The 25805-nt window shown below is 40.3% G+C and overlaps 12 protein-coding genes across 12 annotated transcripts; 4 read left to right on the top strand and 8 right to left on the bottom strand. All coding sequences in view use genetic code 12, as the record gives it.

Annotated features, from left to right (window-relative positions):
* Positions 1-332: 332 nt before the first annotated feature.
* Positions 333-1472, top strand: RJT20DRAFT_125789 (uncharacterized protein). The gene is made up of 2 exons (XM_064916587.1): positions 333-1398; positions 1456-1472. Exon 1 carries the CDS (start codon positions 448-450, stop codon positions 1153-1155), a length of 708 nt encoding a protein of 235 aa, XP_064775970.1. The 5' UTR covers positions 333-447; the 3' UTR covers positions 1156-1398; positions 1456-1472.
* On the bottom strand, positions 1430-1924 carry RJT20DRAFT_133352 (uncharacterized protein; the record flags this gene model as incomplete). The annotated part of the gene is made up of 1 exon (XM_064918215.1): positions 1430-1924. The coding sequence occupies one exon, from the start codon at positions 1922-1924 to the stop codon at positions 1430-1432; it is 495 nt and encodes a 164-aa protein (XP_064775969.1).
* Positions 1925-2268: 344 nt separating this feature from the next.
* Positions 2269-3095, top strand: RJT20DRAFT_125788 (U4/U6-U5 snRNP complex subunit). Its single transcript, XM_064916586.1, has one exon. It carries the CDS (start codon positions 2391-2393, stop codon positions 2835-2837), a length of 447 nt encoding a protein of 148 aa, XP_064775968.1. The 5' UTR covers positions 2269-2390; the 3' UTR covers positions 2838-3095.
* Positions 3096-3188: 93 nt separating this feature from the next.
* Positions 3189-3830, bottom strand: TFS1 (Tfs1p; the record flags this gene model as incomplete). The annotated part of the gene is made up of 1 exon (XM_064919358.1): positions 3189-3830. The coding sequence occupies one exon, from the start codon at positions 3828-3830 to the stop codon at positions 3189-3191; it is 642 nt and encodes a 213-aa protein (XP_064775967.1).
* A 1858-nt stretch (positions 3831-5688) lies between these two features.
* Positions 5689-5985, bottom strand: HAP5 (Hap5p; the record flags this gene model as incomplete). Its single annotated transcript, XM_064921234.1, has 1 exon — positions 5689-5985. A coding segment is annotated over one exon (297 nt), but the record flags the coding sequence as incomplete, so codon positions are not given.
* A 1116-nt stretch (positions 5986-7101) lies between these two features.
* RJT20DRAFT_125785 (S-adenosylmethionine-dependent methyltransferase) lies at positions 7102-9022 on the bottom strand. The gene has a single exon (XM_064916585.1). It carries the CDS (start codon positions 8771-8773, stop codon positions 7334-7336), a length of 1440 nt encoding a protein of 479 aa, XP_064775965.1. The 5' UTR covers positions 8774-9022; the 3' UTR covers positions 7102-7333.
* A 44-nt stretch (positions 9023-9066) lies between these two features.
* On the bottom strand, positions 9067-10291 carry RJT20DRAFT_27460 (uncharacterized protein). The gene has a single exon (XM_064919479.1). The coding sequence runs from the start codon at positions 10061-10063 to the stop codon at positions 9167-9169; it is 897 nt and encodes a 298-aa protein (XP_064775964.1). The 5' UTR covers positions 10064-10291; the 3' UTR covers positions 9067-9166.
* Positions 10292-10867: 576 nt separating this feature from the next.
* RJT20DRAFT_27458 (allantoate permease) lies at positions 10868-12849 on the top strand. The gene has a single exon (XM_064919478.1). The coding sequence runs from the start codon at positions 11034-11036 to the stop codon at positions 12774-12776; it is 1743 nt and encodes a 580-aa protein (XP_064775963.1). The 5' UTR covers positions 10868-11033; the 3' UTR covers positions 12777-12849.
* Positions 12850-13144: 295 nt separating this feature from the next.
* Positions 13145-13996, top strand: RJT20DRAFT_27437 (5-formyltetrahydrofolate cyclo-ligase). Its single transcript, XM_064919477.1, has one exon. The coding sequence runs from the start codon at positions 13316-13318 to the stop codon at positions 13943-13945; it is 630 nt and encodes a 209-aa protein (XP_064775962.1). The 5' UTR covers positions 13145-13315; the 3' UTR covers positions 13946-13996.
* A 50-nt stretch (positions 13997-14046) lies between these two features.
* Positions 14047-14583, bottom strand: RJT20DRAFT_144375 (uncharacterized protein; the record flags this gene model as incomplete). Its single annotated transcript, XM_064918726.1, has 2 exons — positions 14047-14435; positions 14547-14583. The coding sequence occupies 2 exons, from the start codon at positions 14581-14583 to the stop codon at positions 14047-14049; spliced, it is 426 nt and encodes a 141-aa protein (XP_064775961.1).
* Positions 14584-15281: 698 nt separating this feature from the next.
* On the bottom strand, positions 15282-18228 carry RJT20DRAFT_149392 (putative ubiquitin-specific protease; the record flags this gene model as incomplete). Its single annotated transcript, XM_064919004.1, has 3 exons — positions 17811-18228; positions 16641-17717; positions 15282-16604 (listed from the first exon to the last, which is right to left on the bottom strand). The coding sequence occupies exons 1-3, from the start codon at positions 17898-17900 to the stop codon at positions 15282-15284; spliced, it is 2490 nt and encodes an 829-aa protein (XP_064775960.1). The 5' UTR covers positions 17901-18228.
* A 1210-nt stretch (positions 18229-19438) lies between these two features.
* Positions 19439-22636, bottom strand: PHO91 (Pho91p). Its single transcript, XM_064919476.1, has one exon. It carries the CDS (start codon positions 22205-22207, stop codon positions 19583-19585), a length of 2625 nt encoding a protein of 874 aa, XP_064775959.1. The 5' UTR covers positions 22208-22636; the 3' UTR covers positions 19439-19582.
* Between the last annotated feature and the right edge of the window lie 3169 nt (positions 22637-25805).

The following is a 25805-nucleotide window of genomic DNA, read 5'->3' as shown; positions in this document are numbered from 1 at the left end:
AACTTCCTCCTCAAGCCAAGAAAGCTGCACTCCAAAGATTATAAAAGGAGTGCATTTCTCTGTGAATGTCTTAATCAAATCTTTATCAGTAACAAATATAAGATGAAGTTGCCCTTGCTATTGCTCTCAGCTACGGGGCTTGCTGTTGCAGCCCCTTTAAAGAAGATCAAGAACCTGCAGAATTCACGTATCAATACTCATGATAACCCACCAAGTATCAATTTGGATTTGCTTCACAACCCTAATAATACTACTCTTTTTGATTTAGAAATTCAAGCTTACAAAGATATGGTCGAAAGGACAAATAATGCAAATTCAGTAAGTGATAATAACAAGGTTTACTCTCAGGAAAGAGTTGTTGATCTCACCGATGAAGACAACCTGGTGGATTTCTCACAGCTTTATCTGTTTCATATTAGCCGTCGTGAGGATTTCAACGAAGTTAAGATGAAGAAGGTATTGCAAGAGCACCCAAAAGCCGTTGTAATTTTCAAGGATACAAACACTATTTTGGTTCCAGATAATACTGATATACTCAAAAATAGTCCAGAAGAATTACAACAAAGATTAGCGAAGGGGGATAAGTTCAAATATGTGGAGATTAATTTGCATCCTGGAAAATTGAAAAACTTACCTATATTGATTCCAGCAAGCTCTTGTTTGAAGTTTCCAACAGGAAGAGGTGCAGGTTCCCTCAGCCTAAGTTATAAGGTGGATATAGAGATGAATGTTAATGGAGAAGGTGGATTATCCTATGTTAATTCAGCATCAGACCCGAATATGACTTTGAAAGTAGCAATAAAGTACACCATAAATCTCAAGGTCACAAAAAAGGCACTGTTCCTGGGAACTCATACTTGCTCAACTGTGAATGGTAAAGCTACTAGACTCTTTTATAGTCCAGGTACCTACGAAGTCGCTGCTAATAGTAGAGAATATATTTTTGATTCACTCAAAGATACTATGTTCAAAGATGAATGGAACACATTACAGCCAATCAACTACCTAACAGAATCCGCTCCAATTTACTATTGTGGAACGGAAGATAAGATGGATTTGAAATGTGGTTCCCCAGCAGTAGAATATACTGATGACAATGGAGATGATATCAAGTCGAAAATTATGGAAGAAAGCAATGACTATTATGATATTTAGCTCACATCCTAAGAACACCTTCTAAAACTGTTGCAGATAAGTCATTATTATCCATTAATATTATTGTATTCCAGCAGTAATCAGCTTCTTCATTCTGTATTCCATTCCTTATCGCTTCGACTAAATTAGTTACTTCTGTTTTCAAGAAATCCAGGTCATACATTGTTCTTAAGAATGGATGTATCCAGATAGAAATAACATAATAATATTCCAACAACTTCAACGAAATACCACAAACAGAAACTATAGTTACATGTTAGAATACCTATTTGTTTTATAATTTTAAAAAGATTAACATACTTTTCAAATCATCGTTATAAATTCTATTTGTAAAAATGAAACTAGCAATTTGTTTAAACAAGACGCTAGGTGGATGATTTAATTTGATCTCTAGAGTATAACCATCTATCAACTGCCCCTTTATTGGTACCACACCTTGTTTGAATATATGAATTCTTCGTCCATGTTCAGCTGGGCGTTTGCTACGCTCTGCGTTAAGGAAGTTTCGAAGTTCATTCTTGATAAATATCTTCAAATCAATCTCGGTCACTAGGATTGCAACAATATCCAATTTCTTGTTTCCAGTACCCAAATTATCTTGATACCCAGAAATCCAAACATTCCATTTAAAATAGTATGTTTCTTCATTGTTAGACGCCAGCCGCTGCTTCATCAATTGATCTTTGAACGCCATTCTCTGTGAAGGACCTAACAATGCCAACCTGCTACTGGGGATTCCCAAATAGGAGCCGCTTCTGAATAAAGACATGTCATTTTCGGAAGCATTGCTGGGTATTCTTGTGGATGTTGTTGTTGAAAATTGACTGTTAGTGCTATTAGTATTATGGTCAGATTCCTTCACCGAACAGGCGTCTTTATAAACATCTGGGCTAGACAACGGCTCAAATTCTTCTTTCCCATTTTCAGCTGGTCTGGGATGTAATATTTCCTTAAAACGCCAGCTCCTCTTTCTGAATAGGCCTCTCATATCACCACCTTAGAGTATGAGTGATAAAAGAAGAAACGATTGCAAATTCTTTCTCTTTAGCGGTTATTTTTTCTGCGACTCTAAAAAAGTTGTTGCAATCAAAATCTTAAAATTAGAAGACCTTTGATAGATAATGAGTGTTAGGTCTTCTTCTGTGTCTTTCTTGTTTGAAATATATATATATTATAGACGATAGCTGTCAATATCTAGTATTCTAGTAATCTAGTAATATTGTTTTTTAGACACCATGGGTTCAGTTTTCTTGCCTCATTTACGAACTGGTTGGCATGTTGATCAGGCTATACTTTCGGAAGATGACCGGTTGGTGATTATAAGGTTTGGACGAGAGGAAGAAAGAGATTGTATGATTGTAGATGAGTTACTTTTCAGGATCTCGGAGAAGATAAAGAACTTCGGAGTGATATATCTATGCAATATCGACAGAGTCCCAGATTTCAATGTGATGTATGAACTAGATAGTGATCGAAGCGAGCCGTACACCATAATGTTCTTCTACCGTAACAAGCATATGATGTGTGATTTCGGTACAGGCAATAACAATAAATTGAACTTCCCTATTACGGATCAACAGGAATTGATTGATATCATAGAGACTATATATCGTGGGGCCAAGAAAGGAAAAGGTTTGGTCATAAGTCCAAAAGATTATAGCGCTGTACGGAAATTCAGGTAGTTGATAGAAATAGTCACATAAGTTTTCGAAAGAGAAGTTAAAGTACCATAAAATCACCAATGAGATAACATACATATTTTCCAAATTCTATGATTGCAATGATGTAACTGCTTGCAATTAATCATGGAAATTACAATAGCACTCCAGCAATCACTGAATAGTTATATAAAGACCTTACAGTTTAAAAGGCAACTAGAACAGTCCAGTAAACTTGAAACAGCAAAATAGGTCCTCATTAATGGACATACTACAAGGACTAAACTCATACAAAAGTTATATATTGTTTTAATCAATCCTCAAATATATACATCTCTCCTTATTTTCATTGTAAGAACTCAATCAGTTATTCAATCAATTGTCTTCATCTTGTGCATAGAAAAAGTTAACTCCAAGCAACTTCAGACCTGCTGCGTTCTTCTTGATCCAGTCTCTAACTCCACTACCTGGAACATCAGTACCCCAAGTTGGCCTTGATGGTGGCGTTTCCAAGTTCTTTGCGTTAGGATCTTGCTTGTATAACAAGAACACATAACGGTGCTTTCCCGTCTTTGGTGGAGGACCTGGACCTTGGTATGACAAATGCTCGACACCTTTGCTATAGTCCAAGATATGACTGATTTCTGGCTCACTGTCTTTATCTTCCTTCTTGACATTAGACAATTGCAAGTCAGAGATAAGCCAATGGGCATATTCGGACCATTTATGGTCGGTGTTGGAAGGTGCATCTGGATCAGTCAAGACCAATATGAAACGGTCTTCATCGGAAATGGATTCAATGACACCTTCCTGGTTAGGCGAGTTAAGGGTGAATTGGATAACGGGTTTGTTTTGGGTCTTTGCCACCTTCAAGGTGTTTCCCAAAGCTACTTGTTCGGACTTGTTGTACTCAATTGTGAGCAAACCTTGAGTTTCGAATGGGTCTACAACATCCGGAACGATCTTGTGCTTGGTGTAAGCTTCATCCAACGATTGCGAAATAGTGATCAAAGGCATTCTAGAGACGATGGATCTATTTGCGAAGACTGGGGAGGATTTTTGGATAGTGGATCTGAGTAGTGATCTAGCGGCAATTGGTTTGGAGAGTGAAGTTGTCAAAGATACAGCGACACTCCTAGAAAACATTGGCTAGTGAGCAAGAGCAAGAAAGAAACAAGAAGTCAAAGATTAGCAAGTTGGAAATAGGCGGGGAGACTAAAAACGAATAGGAGTTGCGGATACTAGGAACCACACCTGTTTCCAAATAGAGCCAATTGAAAAATGTCTCGCTGTGTACCAACAGATATTGTCAGAATATTGTCAGAATTATTAGTGTAGACTACAATGGGCCGAGCAAAAGCAGGCCAAATAACGGGAGTGAAAAATGGGGTAAATGCAGAATAGCAATTGTAAAAGGGCACGGGAGTAAAGTAAGGACAATGCAATGCAACAGTCAGGGGATATGTTCAGGAGCTCCAAAAGAGAGGAAAGAGAGAGGGGGAGAGGGAGAGAGAGGCAGAGAGAGAAAGAGAGAGAGGGAGAGAAAGAGACGGTTACTGCAATACTCTTATTGAAATGGGGGTTCCGGTGGGTACTTAGAATGAAGGAAAAGCCATTCGGAAAATGAGGCAATTGGTACCAGTTGCCTACTACTGTGTTGTTTAGTTAGTACGTTTAAAATAAAGAAACATCATTTCGTTAGTTCGTTAGTACGTTACTATGTCGTTTATCTATGGCTTCTATGGCTCCCCCAACATACAAATGTAAAGAGTGTAGACAGCAGGAAAAGGGAAGGGAAACGGAATGGAACATACTATTACATCATTATTATGTAAGAGCAGTAAGGATCCGTGCAGGGCTCTCTTTTTTTTCTATGCGTTTGTAAGTTCGAGTAACAATAGGAGCATCCAGAAGGAAGTTTTCGGTTGAAGATTCCGAGGCGAACCGGGTTCGATATATTGTACTTGGAGGGGTGTACTGGAAAGGTATCGGATTAGGTGTAGGTAGGCTAATATACATGTAATTATAATACACTGGTGGCTAGAATAACAAGACTAAAAGAACAAGAGAATAAGAAAAGAAGGGGAATTATTTTATATAATGTAGTTCTGGCTTACTGAAGATGTTGGTCCAGAATTGAATTATTGGGTAAATGTTCGTCTGGTGACATACATCGGGTGCTTTGCAGCGGATCGTTATACAAGCACTTGGTAATCGAGAATTGCAATACGAACGGATTGGCATTGTCGACTTAGTTAAGGGTCGTTCTCTTCAGTTTCGAAAAAAGAATGGAGCCTGTCAGTACAATACTGTTCGAGACTTTCGATTTTGCATACACACATCTCGTGGGCTTTTGCTTTATACCAACCATTTCAACATGGTACTCTTGGATCATGTTATTTATAAAATGGTGGCTTTTATAGAACTACCTCTATGAAAAAACGTGAATGAATTTGAGCTTGTGCTAATAGTTTCCCTGATAGCCTGGAGCAAAGTCCTGGAAATTTTGAAAGTTCTCAGTTCTCCCATCACTCTCGGTAGGAACTTGCTCCGAGGGCACCGCTACTTCGGCTTGACCATTTGTTTGTTGTATAGACGGCTGCTGAGTTTGCACCTGTGACTGCTGCAGTTGTAATCTCTGCTGTATTAACTGCTCTTGAAGCAATTGCTGCTGTAAGATTTCATCATTCTCTGTTTTCAAGCGAATCTCGTCTTCTTTTTCGTCCTTTATGATCACTTCATGCTCTGGAATCACATTCAGACGTGGGTCATTCACAAGTGAGCTTCCTCCAGGAATCGGATTCTGGTGATTTATGTAGCTATTTGAACGCGACAGAGAATACGACTTCTTGGGCTTTTCTTCCTCTCTAGGTACTACATCGATCAAAAAGTCGAACATGTCACTTTTAGTAAGAGCTGCTGCGATATCGGACTTCTGAAGTGTTCTACGCTTGTTTTCTTCAGCGTGGATCCATGCTCTCATTGTGAGTTCAGTGATGAACACATCACAACCCTTTGCGAATAGAATGGGTGCTTCAGCACTGATCATACGGACGTCTTCGTCTGTTTTCATTACCTTTTTGATACGTGCCAATGGAAGTTGGTGGTTTTTGAAATCGTGATCGTCGTGTTCAATAGAGTTGATGGTTTCCTGCCAGTATTGCATCATCATATCTCTGTGTTTTCCCGTAAGACCTTGACCGACATTACTGAACGCACCTCCGGGTTGTTGTTGCTGTGCAGCAGCAGCAGCTTCGGCAGCAGCTTGAGCTGCCAAGAGTTCGGCCTCATCCACGATGGTTTGTGAAGGCTGGTGGTGTGTATTTTGCTGGGTATGCTGCTGCTGTTGCAACTGTGACAATTCCTCGTCGTCGAGGTAGGTATTATTATCGTATCTATCCATTTTGGCGAGCACAACGGCGGGAAAATCAAGGAGTGGTTAAATGGTTTCTATGTGGATATGTTTGAATACAAGCTTCATGTATATATAGCCCCAGATCCGTCTTTTTGTGTGAATATAGACACTTCTGGCTCTCAGTTAAACGCTGTTGTAAATTTTATTTATCACTGTCTCACGAAAAGAGTGAGAGACACCGAAAAACCAAATTTCAATGTGACCCCAAAAAGTCGCAAAACGGGAAAGATCGAGACTCGCAGTAGAATTGGCCTAATGGAGAGAATGGAGAGATGGAGAGATGGAGAGATGGAGAGATGGAGAGATGGAGAGAGTGTGCTTAATGGAGGGAGCAGAGGGAGCAGGGGCAGAAAGGGTGGAAAGGGCTTAGGTAAAGGGGCTAATGAGAGTAGACGGGTAAAAAGAGGCGAAAGTTGGTAGATACTTTCTTTATCGTGGGTTAAGAAGGAATTTGACATTTTCAGGTAATTTCAGCTGGAAATGGTGGTTATGAATGGTACTTCTTGTTTCGATGTCCAACTCTCAGCTCATAATGATAATCGTACTGTCCCTGCGACGACACCTTCGCCGGTTCGCAGAATTTTTTTAATAACGGCTACGAATCGGGAAATTAGGTGTCAACTGGTAGCGCCGAGGAAATTTTTATGTGGGGACATGAAAGTTGGGGAAAGAGTGATGGAAATGGAAATGGAAATGGGAAATGGGAAATGGAAAGAGAGTGGGGGACTAGTGGAGTGTACTTGAAAGCAGTTTGGAGATATGGGACAATGGGGTCTGAGAGGAACAATACACTCTGCTGGGTAAAATCTTATTGTTAGAACCTCTTGATCCTTTAGAATGGATACCGTTAGCTTACGGAAATGGAAATGGACATTAATTGGCATTTTTTTTCCATTACTTTGTCCACTTAAATTTGTGAAATTACACCCTATCTTTATGTTCATTAGCAATTTTCACCTTACACTCTAAAATAAAACATAATTACTCTATGCACAAAGTTTCTTTCAGATATGTAGTAGCAATTCACGAAACTTCAGAATCTCACATCTTTAACTAGCGAACCATCAACCCATACAACACGCCATACTTTACCTCAACCGGCCTTCTAATCCTTAACTGAAATGACCTTTTCGTCAAATCTCACTGATTTTCTTCTTTCTCCGTTGAACTCCACAGGCACATCCAAATCAATGCCTTCTTCTCCAATAGTTTGACCTACTTCATTCAACATCTTTCTGATTTCGGACTTTTGAGCAGCTGGAACACTTGAAGATTTTCTTTTATGTTGGTTCTTGATGTCATCTTTGCACTTTTGACAGCTACAAATAAAGCCCCAGTTTACTCTTAACTCACGTTGTCTCTGTTGAACTGTGTGACTTGGGTTAACATATGTGGTTGTCAACTCCTCTCCTGCTTTGATATCCCTAGCAGCAAAGACCTTCAAACCCTCTGTTCTAACCAGGGATGTCTCCACAGAAGTGTTGGGATCACAAATATGGTTCAAATGAGACTGTGTGAGGTATATACAAGAATCCACATTGTTAATATTGTAAGTTCCCATCATGTATAAAAACTCTTTGTAGTCAACTTTAGCAGAAGAGGTCGGAAACACCCTAATAAACTTTTCATAACCTTCTTTCCACAAATTCTCTTGTTGTTCTTCGACAAATAAAGCACCTCCCAGCAAAGAGTCGAAAGCACCAGCGGAAGAACTTAATGCTTTGTATCTAACATCTTGTGAAACCCTTGCCATCGCCCTGAACTGTTTGCCCTTAACTCCTGACTTGTCAATTATAATATTGGCATATATGAGAGTAATAGCATACAAAGCATTCCACAGTTCTTTCAAGCAATATTCTTGTAATTGCAAGAAGGACTCTGAATCAATAGCTTTGTTGGAGGATTTCTTGTTTGGGTTGTAAATGTTATGCTTAAGCAACCCATGCAATGGGCTATCAAGTTTTTTACATGTCTGGGAACACCATACTTCAGGGCAAATTGTACAATCCAATCCCTTCAATACAGAACTGCTAGAAACTGCTTGCAAAAGTTTTCCACAGTAAGAACATGCCTTACCAGATTTCACCAAGTTTATATTGGCTAAAGGAGGTATGAAAAACAACGGCGTTTCTTCCCAGATCAAGTCACCTTTGGCTATCTTATTCTTGGCATACAAGCCTTTTCCTCTTTTGGTAGTCATAATAATTTGGACCTTTGGAGGCAATTGGATGTCTGGCGTTACCTCGGACTTGATTTCATTGGCATATGTGAATTGCTCGCTATTACTAGCATTAGGGGCAAGACCAAATTTCTTCAACAAAGTCTTAACTCTCTTTTCCGAAACGGACCAGTTCGAGTGCTTTTCCTTCAAAATGGCGTGCAACTTCGGTATTCCCAAAGATTCTGTTGATGGATCTTCTTTCCAGATAGCAATCACTGCATCAACAATTTGCCTCTCATGGGGTACAAGAGGACCAGTTTCTTCAGGCTGCGAGTCATTGATAGATATAACCTCGATTTTCTTTTCAAGCTCTTCGGACGTCATGGTCTACTAGTAAAATATATGCCAAATGGTGTGTTTCGTCGTGAAACTGTTCTTGTGAAATAAAGTCTGGCAAAAAAAAATTTGTAGTTTTTCAGTCCTCACAATGAGCTACAGAGGTATGGAGAGAATGAATGAGTAGTGAACTTTGCAAAATAAAATTTCAAAAAAATGATTAGTTAAGACTAATTAACGATGATGATGGCCAATTGAGCGTTTTCAGGAGAAAACTTTTATAAATTCTATTTAAAGTGGTACTATTCATCAATCGAGTAAAGTAAAGTTAAGTTGAACAGGGCCTCACCACTAAGGGACTACTAGGTATTCGAATAGGAATATATATCACGTGCGGCAAAATAGATGCAAAAAAAATTCGTTCTGGAACCCTTTATGAGTTTAGCCATGGAAGATTTTGCTTCCACCAAGTTGGGCAGCACATTGAAGATTCTTGGTATCTGTGTCAATCATACAGTAATGGTTGGGTTTATGAAATGCTATCATTTTGAAACTCCTCATTTCGTCCGCTTTCTGACCCAGAGTGACGAATCCCTTCAAGAATTTGTACCAAGTTTTACTTCTGGCCATTTCTGGGATCTCCACCACAAACGGTTCGATTAATAATTGGCCATATTCTCCCTTACCAACAAGACAAGTATATGTACTTGATGCAGTGAACAGTCCAGCTACCTTAGTTCCAATAGCTGCGCTGATGGCCAAGGTAAGTGCGTGAATATTGAACGATCCGCCAATTGCCAAGCTATTGGACATTGTCAACGTAAGAGAATAAGAAACCGAGATAGAACCACCACTTCCATAGCTGCTATCTAAGCAAGAGGAGACAGGTAGAAGTTCGGGGTACGTTTCAAGCTTCGGGGTGGAAGTTTGCCTCTCCTTTGCCTGCAACTCATACCAGTCGCCTTGCAGTTCATCATAGTAAACGGAGCTCTTTGTTTCTTTGAAATAGAACACACTCTTCTTATTTTCAGTGAATTTCTTGTACTTTGGGTTTCCCATATCCTCCTTCTTGTTCAAGATATAGACTACGACGTCATCATCATCTCTTTCAATGGTTGATATACCATCAGAAAAGGATTGTACTGGATCCTCATTGATTAAAGCCATACTGGTAAAATTGAGCTGGGAAATAGGAAAAGCTTTTACCTGTGGAGAGGTGAGATCTATAACACCACCATATTGAGGTTGAACGTACGCTCTGGTGGAGTTGTCAATTGGCGCCGAGTAAATCAAGTCAAGGATCCCTAAAAGGACAATAGTGATGCAAAAAGATAACATGTTGATGATAGAAACAAATACTTGTGATATAACGGAATAAGTGAAAAACTCATTCTCAAGCGTTTCTTGCTATCTTTATATAGATTCCGCTCACTGATTTCTTACATCTTGAGCAGATGGTTAAGGGAACTATTGGGTTTGTAAACCAGTTCTGCTTAATTGCAAAAAGCGTAATATTAGAGAACTGGTAGCGCCATTTTTGATATAAGCTTTGAGCGAACTTCTGGTATGCTAACAAAGTTTCCTACGAATATCAACAGAGTACGTTTCACTACCAATTAGTCAATTCAAAGATATTTTTAACGGCATCTTTAACACCAGGCTACGAATTTTGCTATGTTACGTCTAGAAATTTCTCCATTCATCTTGCTGTCATTTTCCTCCGGTACCCCCCCTTCCTTTTTGGTGTGTTGCATTGAATGTCAACAATAGCACGAATTTTCCCCAAATATTACACTACGCTACATCCCAAAATTATGCCACTTTCACTGCAACAACGCAGCCCATCGCTCTATCTATCCACTTACAGCACGACTGCTTATCCACCACCACATCCAGGAAATTGCTACCGATGCTTCCTACCCCATACTATTGGGCGCCGGTGTCTCCAAATCAGGATTCCGGCACACAGCATGTAACCGAAGTTTTGAAATTAACTGCGAAAATTGCGTCACCCGTGGTTGCTGCTAAAAATGCAAACTATGGCTGTTGACAACAAGTAGCTGCTAAAAGCGACCGAAACCACCTCCTTAAAACACGATGAAATGACGTATTGATTTGTAAGATCAGGAGCGACAGATGCATGACGTGCGATCTAGGAATGGATATAGCTGTATATATACAGAGTTAGATAACAAGAATTAATTTGAAGTGTCAATTTTTGTAGAGGGTTTTTCTTGTTAGTGGAGGCTAGAAATCGTGTGGTAGTAGCTGTTGAATCTAGTAATTGTGTTTAGTAGAAATAGGAAACATGGCCCCAAATGAACATTACAGCTTGGTAGATTACTCTGCAAGCTCGGCATACAATAGCACAGATGACTCTGACGAAGCTGAAGTGTCAAATGAAGAAAGTAGCCCTTTCGTAGTGAAGAAGAAAGCTAGTAACTTGAGTACTTCAATAAGACTTATAGGTAGTGACAGCGATTCTCTCGAACAGGAATATGACGAAGGCGACAGAGATGACATTGACGATGCTCCAAACCCTTTTCTTGACCCAAAAGTGGCTCACTATTATAGAACTCTTTATGAGGGCTCCGAGTATGAATGTAGACATTTATACGACCCTGACTTTACTTGGACGAAGGGAGAAGATGAAAGAGTGGTAAAGAAGGTTGATGGAGTGATAGCATTATTTGCATGTATCTTATTCACAGGGTTACAAATTGATAGAGGTAACTTGCTGCAAGCCCTTTCTGATAACTTATTGGGGGATTTGGGCATGACCACAAATGATTATAACATGGGTAACACCATCTTCTTGGTGTGTTTCATGATGGGAGAGATCCCATCTTCCATATTATCAAAATGGATAGGTGTAGACAGGTTCATACCTTTTCAAATGATAACATGGTCAATTATTGCATCAATGCAATGCTTTTTGACAGGCAAGTACAGTTTCTTCTTGGCTAGAGCATTGACGGCTTTCTTGGAGAGTGGATTGATTGCTGAATTAGTTCTTTTCCTTTCCACCTATTACAAGTCCAGGGAATTACCAATTAGATTGTCCTGGTTATGGGTGACATTATCTGTTGTTCAGATTGGAGGTGCTATTTTCTCTTTAGCCATTCTCAGATTAAGAGGACTCTTTGGATGGGAAGGCTGGAGATGGCTTTTCCTTATTGAAGGTCTCATTACATTAGGAATTGGTATCAGTGCCTACCATATGTTAATTCCTTCGCCAATCGAGTTAGTTGAAAGAGGCTGGTTCTCTGAAAAGGAAGTCAAAATAATCGTCAATAGAATCTTGAGAGACGACCCAAGTAAAGGTGACACCAATAATAGAAGCGGTGTTACTGCCAAACAATTAATAAAGGTCCTCTTGGACTTTGACCTTTGGCCAATCTACTTGGTGGGATTAATTGCATTCATTCCTTTGAACACCCTTTCCAATTACATTCCTATAATTTATAGAGAGGCAGGTTTATCCGCTTTCCAAACAAACTTATTACTTATTCCACATTATATTTTGCATATCACCTTCCTCCTCCAAATTACCAAACTATCAGAGAGGCTTAACCAGCGAGCGCTAGTGGCAATCCTAACACCTTTATACTTAGTACCACTTGTTGCTATATTCAAGTATAAACGAGACTCTTTGTCAGTTTGGGGAATTTGGTTGCTTTCCACTTTGATTGCCGGTGGTCCTTACGTGCATGCGATCTGTGTCAGTTGGGTTTCCAGAAACTCTGGAAGCATCAAGACCAGATCTGTTAGTGCTGCTGTGTACAATTTGATAGTTCAGGCTGGTGCCATAATAGCCGCCAATCTTTATAGAAGTGATGATGCGCCATTATACCACCGTGGAAACTCACACTTGCTCTGGTTTGCATTTGCAATGGTTCCATTGCTTTTGTCTATCAAGGGATACTATTTGTTAAGAAATAGGTGGAAGCAGCAGACTTGGGATGCCATGAGTCCGGAGGAACAATCGAGTTATCTCCACCACAGCAGTGAGCTTGGAAACAAGAGATTAGATTTTAGGTTCGATAGTTAGATTGACTTAAATTATTAGTTGCATATGTATTATTAGATAGAAGAAGAGAGAAAGATAACATTTGATCCATTTCATGTAGTATTAAAAGGATGCAAAAGGGGACATTCGTATTACCATTGTAAGCTAGCCTTTATTTCGCAGCCTAATTGGAGCCATTGAGACTTGCAAGTGCCCAAGAAACAGAGCAGTTCCATGGTATATTGGGGAACGAAAATAATAGTTTACAAATCAGTAAACTGGAATTTAAAACTTCACATAATTAGAAGAAACCACACTAAGGCTTGCTTCTACTTCATAATTTTCCGAACCTTTTTATTGCCCATTGACCTACTCCCCACAAGCGCAAGTCATACTAAAGATTCTCACCACCAACAGATTTTTCAGTGCGAGAGGCTGCTAAAAGTTTAAGTATCACTTATTCTTTCGAAGTGATGATAATGATAATGAAATAAGTAAGAGTATATAGGAAAGAAACGTATATAGAGACCGATACAATACCATATCTAGTAATATTAGACATTATATCTCAGAAGAAGAAGATGCTTTCTGCTCCATTGAAACAAACGAAGAAGCAATTACGGAAACTGATCAAAAGTTCACTCAAGTTGATCCCTCAAGCATCTCTACTTGCTCAATCAGAAGAGATTCACCAGAAGCTATTGAGTCATCCTCACTTCAACAGCGCTAAGAAAGTTGCGGTTTATATGAATATGCCAGATCTGGAAGTGAAAACTAGCAATATAATACAATCATGCTATATCCTTGGGAAGACGGTATATTTGCCGAAATGTAACGTGGAGCCGTCAATTGGACGTAAGAATAACTACCTTTCGATGCTTAGAGTTCCAGTTTACGACGATGTGCTAAGATTAGAACCCCAGGGAAAATACAAACTATTAGAACCAGTTCAAGGAGAAGACGCAATGAATGAAGGCGATTTAGACTTGATCATAATGCCTGGAGTAGCGTTCACAGAGCTGAAAGTGAGGATGGGCCATGGAGCTGGATTCTATGACGAGTTTCTTAACGTATACTTCAAGAAGTATAATAGAAAGCCGTATTTGATTGGAATAGGGCTTCAGGAACAGCTTGCGGATTTCTTGCCAAAGGAAGAACACGACTGGAACTTGGATAGTTTGATAATAAGCGGACATGACATCATATATTAAGTATTACGAATCTATGAATAAATAAGGTACCTTAGAGACTGACACCAAATCACACAATCTCAAAAGTCAAAAATAAACCTATGAAGTAGCTTAGGCTTCGTCTATGTTCTAGCAATCACTCCCACCATACAGTTTTCAAGCATTCTATCAGCATTGACCCAACTGTGGTACTTATTGAACAAAGCTGTGCCGTCTCTACCAGCACATTTCATAATCTCATCGACACCTCCCGGATGGAAGTGAATGTATGGCGTAATATTGAATACCTTTCCGTTTATACTGGTCCAGCAGTCATCCTTAGTCTTGTGCTTTTTCAACTCATCTTTAGTGACTCTTACATATTGGGGTGGCGGCACATCAGGTGCTACACCACGTAGTATATGCTTCGGAGTCTTCTGGTTCAAACTCGCCCAGTCCAAAGGCGAATGGCCCGGTTCTAAGACAACTTTCTTTCTTTGCGGCTTACCTGGCACCAGCAACGACGAAGAAGCTCTTTGAGCTGAATTTGGAGCCGGAAACAACGCATTTGGAGATCTTTGCGGAGCAGATAACGGCGAGGGCCTTGATGTGGAAGGTGGCTTGAGCGATCCAGATGGAATACGTCGTATCCTATCTTTGCTTGTGTCGTTTGGATCCATGATTTTTGTTTTGATTTGAGTACTTACAAAGAAATATACGAAACTACACCTATATGTCTTTGTAACTATCTCCTATCAACTATTCCCGCAGTACTAGCAACAGACTTCTACAAATAATGATTAAGGATTTATAATAGTTTCTTTGCGTTCTTAATTTAGGTTTTGACATATTAATTCGCGCCAGAAAAATCCTGGATCGTAATGATAAGCGTGGATGGTATGGTGGGTGGGGAGAGATGGAGAACTTATGTTGGAGTGCTTTTTGCAGCCGGAATAGGGAAGGGGGTGGATACAGAGTAATGCGGTAAAATACGGAGTATTGTCGTAGTATGTGAGATATAAGATGGGAGTTGTGTGACATGAGTTGTGTGATATGAGTTGCGAGATGTTATATGTGAGTTGTGAGATGTGATAGTTCGGATAAAATTTTATGCTTAGACACAACTGGATGCAATTCTTTACTTGTGTGTGTACTTTTACAGTGGTCAAAAAGACCAATCACTAATGAAAATGAACTTGTATCAGTACTACACAATGCTCTTCATAAAACGGTATTTAATTCTTCATAAAACGTGTTTCAATTTAATCTAAAACAATGTACATGCAAAGTCTATACAATATAATGATACACGATTAATGGAATATGACAGAGGAAATGAATAAATGCTTCTCACGCTATATAATTATGGATTAGAGTCCTAAAATGAACGGGGATTGATTTGCTTGCGATCAACCCTCTCATAATACAACATGTACACACTGCTTGTTTCGCTCAAAACAGATGCACGAGAAACCTCCGAGATGGTGGAGTCACTAATCCTCCAGTACGGATACTTGATGGCTGAAGAAATCTTCTTCATCTTAACCCTGTCTGAGTGGTCGTTGCCGTTGGTATGCGAGCCTCTATCATGGTGGCTCTTTGTACTCAAGGACTTTCGGAGGGCTGAGGACGCCAACTCAGGAGAGAAGTAATCAGCTCCTGGTTCTAAATCATGCACTAACAATTCTGCTGGAGTTGCCAGCCCTGAACGAACAATCTCCTCTATATCTGCCTGTTCAGGATCAGCCTGAAAAACAGATGGTCTGCGACCCATCATGGTGGACAACTTGCGACGTAAATTCAGATCATTGGATCCCGTTGAACCCACACTGTCTGTCCTGCCCATCTTCTCTCCATTGGCGGCAGTATCTAAGTTGTTGCTGGGATTACTGTGCATTGATTGCGGCAAGTTCTTTCTGCTCACTGGTGTTCCTGTTGTTGACCCCGAATTTTCAGCTATTGGTGAAAGGGGTTCTTCTGTAGTAACATCGTAAGTGATATCGCCAGTTAAGTTATCTATGACCTCAGGAAATAACTTGAAGATATTCCCCTCTTTGTCTTTTACGTACAACGGCTTCTTCTTGTAACACTCATAATGGCCTTGAGTGTGCGAGCCTTGATGTCTAATCATGGCCTTTAATCTATATTTGTAAATGTCGTTTTCGTTGAATTTGAATTTTTTGAAATGCTCTTTTAGATGGTCAGTCTGGGCATCTGATATTGGTGCATTATTAATTGTCTGTGGTGTTGCAGAAGTAGACTTCTGGGTTGAAGAACTGTTTTGCAAAGTTGGTGCTGTGCTGACAGATGGCTGTAACGACTCTTCAGTAGAAGTGCTGGAACTATCGCTGTCATTAGCGTCTTCTGCTTCCTTTTCGTCAGCACTAGTAGCATTTTCGGTGGTATTACCTACGTCTTCATCGTTATCCTCAACTTCTGAACCCTTTACATCGAAATCTCCACGTTGAACCTCTTCATCTTCCATATCGTTAACATCAGTAGTTAAAACTTTAGTAGTCAACACTTTATCTTCAAGCTTCTCATCTTCCTCAGCCTCTGCTTGAGCTTGGAATTGTAAGAGCTTTTCATGGTATTCTTTACCAATGGAAAGAGTCAAATGCTCCTTGAATGAAACTCGACAAGAATTTCTAGTCGCATTTACACCGTCAAAACTAGAACGAGAAAGATGCAATCCAAAGATCTTTGGAGGTTTCAAGATCAGGGTTTTCCGGGCCACCGTGGAAGTAACTTTAGATACGTCAACACCCCCTTTGTTGTATTTACGGATGTATTCATCTAGTTCTTTAGGAAAGTCATCATTGATGCATAAGTTCGGGTCCGTATGAAATTTGCGGACCTCCTTAAGGAATTTTTCTTCATCCTCACTGACGTTTCTCTTCATATATGCTTCATTTTCGACAACAGTGTTGATGCAACACCTCAAACACTGGTAACCCTCAATAGTTTCATTTTCGCTTTCACCGATAAGAGTTTCTATGTCAGTGAATGATTTCTCTGGGGTATTTAATGTGACCATTAAGAATGGTGCAAAGTTTGGAGTGGATACACCTTGACACTTTAAGCATTTAAGTTGACTAAGAGTCAAACCAGAGAACGGAAAGTCTGGTACCTGGATTTTGTCTAATAGGGTGTAGTGCTCCGGTCCTACGCTAGATGATCCCAACATAAGGTGCAAGTTAGTTCTAACATGCTTAAAGAGACCTCTAATCTTTAAATTTTCATTCTCCAATGTCTCATTGATAAGCTGAGTCAACTCTTGAGCGTCATGCTGCGAACGAGAGATCTTGGCATGGAAAATTTCCTCCACAACATGTAAAAAGGTCCATACACTTATCGTTCTTGACGTCATTTGCGTCTCCTGGAGCTTTTTAAGGATTTCGGCAAGCGCTATGTGCAAAGGAATATCGAACTTGGAGTTCGAATTCTTGAACTTGGATGAACTGTTTTCAGCCGCTTTATTTTTCAGCATTCTCTCCTTTATGATCTCTTCTATATTTATATTATGATCTTTTACGAAACCGCTAAACTGCTGGAAGCTGACGATAAACTTGTTGAGATAATCTGTTAATCCCGGAAGCGACAGGTAAGCCTGGATAGAAGAGTTAGCAAAGCAGTCATTTCGCAAGTTGATTAAGCCTGTTGTGTATTTATCGGGACGTTTGGAGAACATCTTATCTTTGTTCCAAGGTAATGATGGTGATAGTACGTAATATGAAATAGACGCCAATAGCGATAGCTCGAGGATTAGGAACTTCTTTTGGTTGGGCGATTTTCTGTTCCAATTTCGGATGAACTGGTTATATGACGATGTAAGATATAGCAATGGCGATGGAAACGCCGGTTCTCTGGCTGCTTTTGTAAGACTGGATGATGCTGTTGCAACAACTTGGTTGTGCGTGAGAGAGGACTCAAAAGGAGAGAGACTAGCGATGTCTTGGTCGGCTATCCAGGTATTGAGCTGCTGCCAAATACTCATCCAGAAGCGATGGGGCCAACAGGTGTTGATCTCGGAAGAATTAGATGTTTTTCTAGGGAAAACAATGTTGGGATAGACCGTTTGTTCCCGGTAGAAGAATTAGTGAGTTTTACCCGCCGCCTCTTAATGAATTATCGGTAGAACTGGACTTGCCTTTTTACTGAGAGAAGGACAGCTAAGGCAGGGGCAATTACTGCGGTAGAGGTGTGGAAGCGCACGGAAGCCAGGTACGGATGCCGCACGGAAGCCGGGGCAGGAAGCCGGGGTGAGATTGGAGAGAAGAGAAGAGAAGAGAAGAGAAGAGAAGAGAAGAGAAGAGAAGAGAAGAATGCTGCAAAGAAAATGGGGGAGGGAATGAGGGGGAGGGAAGTGTTGGTGAAGGGGGGAGATGGTAGAGAGTAGTGTTGATAGAGGGTAGTGTTGATAGAGGGAAGTGTTGGTAGAAATAATAGAAGGGTTGGGGGGGAAGGTGAGGGACAAAAATTGGAGAGGGGGGTGGGGAGTGAGTATAATGGAGAGAGAGAGATAGAGAGAGTTAGTTAAGTGAGTAAGAAATTGGAGAGAGATAGGCAAACGAGGGGTTGCGAAAAAAAGTGGGGCGTAAGTTTATAGTACGTTGGAGAATGGTGGTTGTAATTCTTATGTATTGTTGAAATTATTGTTGGAGATGTTCGGAGACTTTTGGAAACTTTTGGAGATTATTGGTTTTTTTTTGGAGATTATTGGAGATTATTTGCGAGTGAGATTGGTTTTCTTTTCTTGGGAGTTGGAGATAATAGGGGAGTAGCTGGTTGTTATTGGTCGAGGAAAGTGAGGGAGATTATTATGGCGGTTGCTTTCGTGTACTGGCCCGTGGTAGTTTAACTGTTGCAGACTCTGTTGCCTTTGAGAAGTTCTTATGAAAGATATTATTTAGAGAAATTTGTCAAAATATGTAGAAATATGCAGAAATAAAAGCTAAAAAGGGCAAACAGGTAAAACAATGACAAAAGATAATAAATGAAATGGTCTACGGGGTCAACTCGTACAAATTGGAGAAAGAAAGAGTGTGTGTCAGAATAATTGACTTTAAATACATGAACCCTTGCATATATAGCATTCCGGCGTCTTCTGTTAATCTCAAACAAACAAATAACTTGAATTATCTTAAAGCAACATCTTACTGCAAAAAAATCAAACAATTTTTGTTATTATTGGAATACTATTCTGGAATTTTGGTATTATTCTGAGTATAATTAAGCGTGAGTGATTCCGTTTACAGATGTTCATTATGGTACAGTAATACGCGAAATTCACATTGGGGCCACCAATGGTCGATTGTAAGCCAATCTTTGCTTCTCCATTCTCCCCGGAGCTTAAACGGTCGTCTAGCCTAAGGGAGCCATCAGCATTGCTGTGGAATCCGAATTAAATACGAAGAATCTATAGAGTGTAATAAGCAATCTTTTTAATGAAAAAATGAACGACTGCAAATCTTTCTTCTTTGTGTCCAGATAGCCAATATAATGAAACGAAGAAATCATTCTACTTCAATATTAATAATTATGGCGGGGTATACGTAATATTTTATTAGGGTATTATATATATCAATGAGAATGAGTACTGAGTAAACCTCCATGCTTTGCACACAGTGGCCGTGAAATTGCAACGATGTTGCAACATAGAACCTCAGCCTGTTCTATCTAGAAGTTGATCAACATCATCGTGGCATAGCCAATGGAGACAATAATAGCATAGGCAATTATCGAACTTGGCACACCTCTCGTGATGAAGGTTCCAACTGTCAAGTATGGCTTACCAAACTCATCTGCCATACAGATGGCTGTTACGTTAGGGAAACCAGACGTTGGCAATCCCATGGCTGCAGAACACAATAAGGCACTTGCCATGATGAGAAGACGTGGATGTGGTTCTTCCATGTTGTTACCGATTTCGCTAACCAAAGGAATGATGATAAGAGCAGCAACAGTATGTGATACAAATGTGGCCATGGTCAAAATTAAAAGACCAAATGTGAGGGTCACACCAAAAAGGGAGAAATCTTCCACTTCCTTCTGGATGGCAATGGCAATTGTGGCCAACAAACCAGAAGAAGCAACAGCCTTACCAAGAGCAGTACCACCCATGGCTAACACAACAATATTCCAAGGGTAGTTATTGAAATCTTCTGTAGATAACAAACCAGAGCCAAAGAAGAGAATTATTGGAATAAGTGCAATAATACCCATTTCACCGAAGATGCCAGTAAGACGTGATGCGACACACCAAAGCAAAATGGTAAGCACTGAAACCGAGATGATAAACCACTGCACACCAGAAAATTTGTCGTCAATGGTTCTGATAGGTACTAAGTGTGTGTTCTTGGAGTTACAGTTAAATGTGACCAAAAGGAAAACCCAGATGAGAAGTAACGATAAGATACACACAGGAAGAGCAATAACGAACCATTGTCCCCATGAAGGCTGTGGATCCATTGCACCAATGGCAATCATATTCTGCGGTGAGGCAATTGGAGAAGCCATACCTCCAACATTGGAAGCAAGGGCGATTCCTAGAATAAGAGCATTGATGAATTTTGAACCCTTTGGTAAGGTTCTCAAGAGGGGTTGGATAAGAGAGAAACAAAGAACAGGCGCAGCCACATTCGAGACCCACATAGAAGCAAATAAGGCTACACCCATTATAGTAAGAAGTACCACCGATGGATTGGTTCCTGCTTTGGATAATATCCAAGTGGAAATCAATTTGGCAATATGGTATTTGGACAATGCAGCTGCCAAGGTGAAACCACCAAGTAATAAAAGAATGACCGAGTTCCACATTGTAGACAAAATGAACTTCGAGGAGTCAACAGAATCCATGTCACTTCCATCATCATTCTTTAACACTCGTAAATTGACAATAAGTAATGGTACAACAAGGGATGTAACAAATAAGGGAATTGCTTCAGTGGCCCAAAGAAGCGAAGCACAGATAAGTAATGCGAAACAATTCTTTTGGGCTCTGTCTTCAAACGGAGACACATTAATAAGTGTAACAGTTACAGCGAAAATGATAACGAGCTTGAGAATCGTTGGGTTTTTGAAGGAGATGTTGAAATTATGAGTTAACTGGCTATCTCCTTCCAATTTACCACCATCTTCTGCTCTCTTTTCGTTTCTGAGACGATCTGCACCTGAGATCATCTTCGAGTTTGCTGCATAGGTCTTTCTTTCCAAACCGATCATATCTCTCCAGACGGTATTTCTTTCCCAAACAACGTGTTCACGCAAATGGATAGAAAGTTCTGACTTGGCGGTTTCCAAGTCATTTCCGTGGTTGCAAACAAGCGCATAAAGTCTAGTGAGCGACTGTAGACGGTCTTCCACACGAGCTATCGTAGTTTCTCTGAAAATATATGACTTTTTTGGGAGATTTGTCAAGAAGTCATCCTTTATCTTTGTATCCAAGGATTTGTCAAACTTCTTCAATGCTTTCTTGAAACCTGTCTGGTTAAGTTCGATATAAGATTTCAATTCAGAGAGAGTAGTGAAGAGTCCAATGATACGCTTTCTGAGGATGATTCTACTTTCACTAAGAAGAATAAGCTGTGGTGGGAGGTTTGAACTGGAAGCAGCATTATTCAAATTGTTCCAAGTTTTAGAAGATTTTGGCGACTTAAGGTATTCATCAATAGAACGGGTGTGAGTTAATTGGTGTCCTTGTCCAAGGCTTGCAGATGACTTTTTTCTGCCTCTATCAGCTTGGTCGTTACCTGCGAAGTCTCTCATCAAGGCATCTTCCTCATCGTCATCATCATCATCTTCCTCTGGTTGAGTAAATTCTGTATCTTGATCCGTAGTGTTAGTGATATAGTTTTCATTAGATACATCCAGTGCAGCTCTAAGTCTAGCAGCTCTTTGGGTAGAGAGGAATTGGTTCTTTCCACCGAGGATTGCTGAACCATCGAGTTCGTGCTCGAAGTTTTCAATATCCACTACAATTTCATCTATGCTCTTGAAAATGAACCCTTCTTGTATCTGGTAAAATTCGTCGATCTTCTTGAGCTCAGCGTCAAGTGCTGCCAAGAACACTGTTGTTGGTGATTCCGAGTCAGCTGTTGTACCGTATGAAGCTCTGTTAGCATCATCAGCCATGAGATGGTTTCCTGCTTCGAGATCTTCATCCTGGGATGTGACAGCTTCGTGTCTTCTTCTGAGATTGTCTCTTTGAAGCGAGTAGATGAGTTTCTTGAGTGTGGTGTAGGCGATGTACTTTGACAGCCACTCAGGCACTGCGTTGAACTGAAGCGAGTGAGAGAACTTCATGACAGTGGGCAGTTAGAGCAAAAGCGGGAGACCGGTGATTATGGACACCACAGGGTTAATTTCAGCTATTTTTTGCCGTTTTCCGACCACTGGTGTGTGTTGGAGAGAGCCGTGTCTACAAATGTGAATATGATGTTAGCATCCGTTTCTTGTTCTGGAGATATTGCCCATTTTTGATGGGCGGCTTTGGCCTGCACCGTGGTAAATGGCGGTGGGATGGTGAGAGATTTAGAGTGTGTAGGGAGAGATTTTGGGGACACCGAATAAGAAATTAGCGGGATTTAGTGATGCAGATATGATGAGTTTTGCGAGAGATTGGAGTTTTGCGAGAGCTTGGGATTTTAGGCGCGCTCGCGGGATGGTTGTTAGGATAAGTTTTGTTCGTTGCCGCAGTGAGGCAAGTGTCAGGGCGGGTTGTTTTGGATCAGCTTTTTTTTTCTAAGCACCGCGCTTGTGGAGGTGGATTTACGGCGAGAGAAGCTGCAACCAGGTTGGAGCTGGAGCTGGGAGGGAAAAAACTTAGTATAGTGGAGAGGAAAAGCTGCGGTAGATGGAATGGTGTTAATTTGTAGTGGTTATTAAGAAATGCTAAATTAACTATTATAATCTCAGAAGGGTGGAAATTTTTGCCTGGCCTCTTCCAACCGACTCTCTTACAAACTCACCAACCCACCAACCAGAGGATCATACAATCCAATAGAATATTAATAAATCAATAAATCAATAAATTAATATGCTATTTTAAAACCCTGTTCCTCTCTAAACACTCGCCCTTAGTAGCCACGATAAAAATTTGCTTTTTTGCAATTTGTCGCGTACTATACACAACCATTTAACTTACCGTTACTGGTAACCACTGATGGTCCAAATCACTGCAACCATTCTTTCAGGACAAACTAAAGTAAATCTACACCGATGTCTCCGAAAAAGGAACAAGAAATGCCAAATGTTCTTTAGAGATTTGAACAGCAGACCATTATCTTCATCCAAGAATTGTGAGTTGTTTTCAGTGGAAAAGTGATTATCCGAAGTACTAGGTTGTACGTCATCTGATCCGTCACGGGAAATGTCTTCTGGAAACTGGCTCCCAGAAAGTTCAAAGGTTGTCTCGCTTCGGACCGATTTCAATGACCACAGACATTTACGAGCTGTTTATAGCATACGTATCCCGAAGACAGTAAGGCTTGTACCAGCTTCGGCCGTGAGGTAGCCTCGCATTTGCTTGCGCATGTACTTCTACCGAAAGGCATTGCTTTGTGCTTGGGGGCTTATCATCGAAGAACAAAACCATCTACAAGATGGAGCATAATGTATTCCCGCGTCAGAAACAAGTCAGTGATGATTTGGAGTCATTGACAGAACTCACTAAAGAAAAAAGGATAACTTTGAATTCTAACTTTTAAATTCTAACGAAAGGAGGGAATCTCTGGCGGTGATGTTCGTTCTAATTAGCTGCTAACGCCCCACATTTGAGGATACGAATTTGCACCCTAATCACGTGGAGGGTACGACAGTCATTATGACAACTATTGGTTTGCCCTTGATACTTCCAGTACTTCAATGTGATACAGAACTTGTGCATAGAATCCTAGAGAACTCGGATTTTAACTCTTGGTCATCGTCAAAGTCCATGTGAGGTTGTCATCGGAATTTATGCTCCCATTTCTAAAGCTCCTGACTTTTACAAGTGTCTAGGAACGAATTTAAACCTCTAGTAATCAGGAATCCGGCCATTGCCGCCATTGACTACAAACTGCAATGATTCCTACGTCAAAAGATCTCATTATCATATCACGTAAAATTGAAGTACTTATGCGTTTTCAGAAGCAAATGTACATGTAGTTCTTCTTTCTATTGTATATTCGATGTCTCTATCCACCATCTCGCAGTCATCAAGCACACTTGAGCAAACTCGGCTGTACAATGTCGGAACAATCTCTAGGGCAATGTCCCGAAATGAAACACAAAATAATAAACGCAATCCAGTAGATAATATTCACTAGGAATAGGGAATAGTATATATTTTATGATACGCTTCTTAGGTACTTAGTATTATTATCCAAATTGACTTCGTTCCCAGCCTTCTCATCTCTTAGGACCAAGCCTTCACTGCCAAGATAAAAATTTAGGAAGATTATCAGATATTGGCACCAAGCTTACCAATCAATAGGATTTCGACTAGCCGCAAGCGTCAATAACCCTTTAATTCTTGTACCACCTTTGGTTTTAAATCTATCTATTCCGAGAAGCCATGGATTTCATGTTCTTTCTCGTAGGAAGTAAGTATCCGTCGACTCCGTGAGTCATGTGGGGCACAGAATGAACAGATTCTAAAGATTGATTTACGGAAAAATTGGAACTGCCGTCTTCTTTTTGGTTCCAAAAGACAGCAAACAACTTCTAGAAACTCAGTATTAACACATTCTCTAGTTAAGGAGTTCAACAAGCCGTTGCCAGACGTGGGCAACATTGCCTGCTATTGCTCTCGGTGTCATAACCGCTCTGCTCACGCTATTAGAACAATCAACTGTATCACCTTGTTCTTCATTCCCGTGTTACCCTTCTACTTTTCCAAAAGGTTAAAGTGCTCAATCTGCAATGCATCGGGTGACATTAATAAGGAAGTTATCAGTCGTTTGAAGACAGGCCAAGAGGTAGCAATTGGATAAATGTGCTTATGATTCGACAGAACGGAAACCGCTAACCCTGAATACCCGAGGGCTCTAACTCTTTAGATATTCTGGTTGGCTATTCCATTCTTTCTCTGACGGAATCCGTCCGGTGATTAGTTATAACTAAGTAGATAGCTCATAGTAAAATAAACTTTCAATCTAACATGGGGTGAAGTTCATTGTAATATTGAACCCGGTTCTGCCGTATTTTTTAAACTTGGGGTCAAGTCATTTACTGTATTCAAAACTACTATCAAGTACATGTCAACCTACTCAATTATAAGAGGGGGTGGGGGAATGACGCAGAATAATGACAGACTCAAGCACTACTGACGTCTCCGGACACGGTTTGCGTTCTATGATGTTCTTTTTCGGTCTTTGACCGGTTACAAGAAAATTGGATAATTGCGATTTCCCCAACCACAAAAATCCCTCTTCAAAGGTAATGGGTCAAATGGCTCATCATTCCCCGAGTCGATGATCAAAATTATCTCAGATTCTCGACCCAGATTCTCTACATTACAGATGCAAATACGCACCTGCCATGGCACTTGCCACCGTTCACAGAGGCTTTACATACTACCATATAGCGTACTTAGTTCACTCCAAACGGAATACTAATGACATCTAAATATGCAAGCATATTGGAACCTCTCCATGCATACATACTCTACAGCTACACTCCTGTCAACATGCCGATAGATCATCCGTTTGCTCTACAGTTTAAGGAACAAAGCAAAAAATAAATGATCAACTGCTGCATCATGCATTTTCGCATAAGTTTCCGGGATTGTGCAGGAGGGATTTTTTTGCATCCTGACCTTCCTGACGCTGTGTGGAAAGAAAGAGAACGAGTGAATTAGTAATGGTAACAAGTGTGGGTTATTGGTGGTGACTGTGTTATGCTTGTTTGCGCAAGGGATTTT

The sequence above is a fragment of the Scheffersomyces xylosifermentans genome (assembly GCF_036884685.1).
Source record: "Scheffersomyces xylosifermentans strain CBS 12540 chromosome Unknown RJT20scaffold_2, whole genome shotgun sequence".
NCBI classification, from domain to species: Eukaryota; Fungi; Ascomycota; class Pichiomycetes; order Serinales; family Debaryomycetaceae; genus Scheffersomyces; species Scheffersomyces xylosifermentans.
Note: the sequence above shows the minus strand (reverse complement) of the source record. Positions and strands in the feature narration are given on the sequence as shown.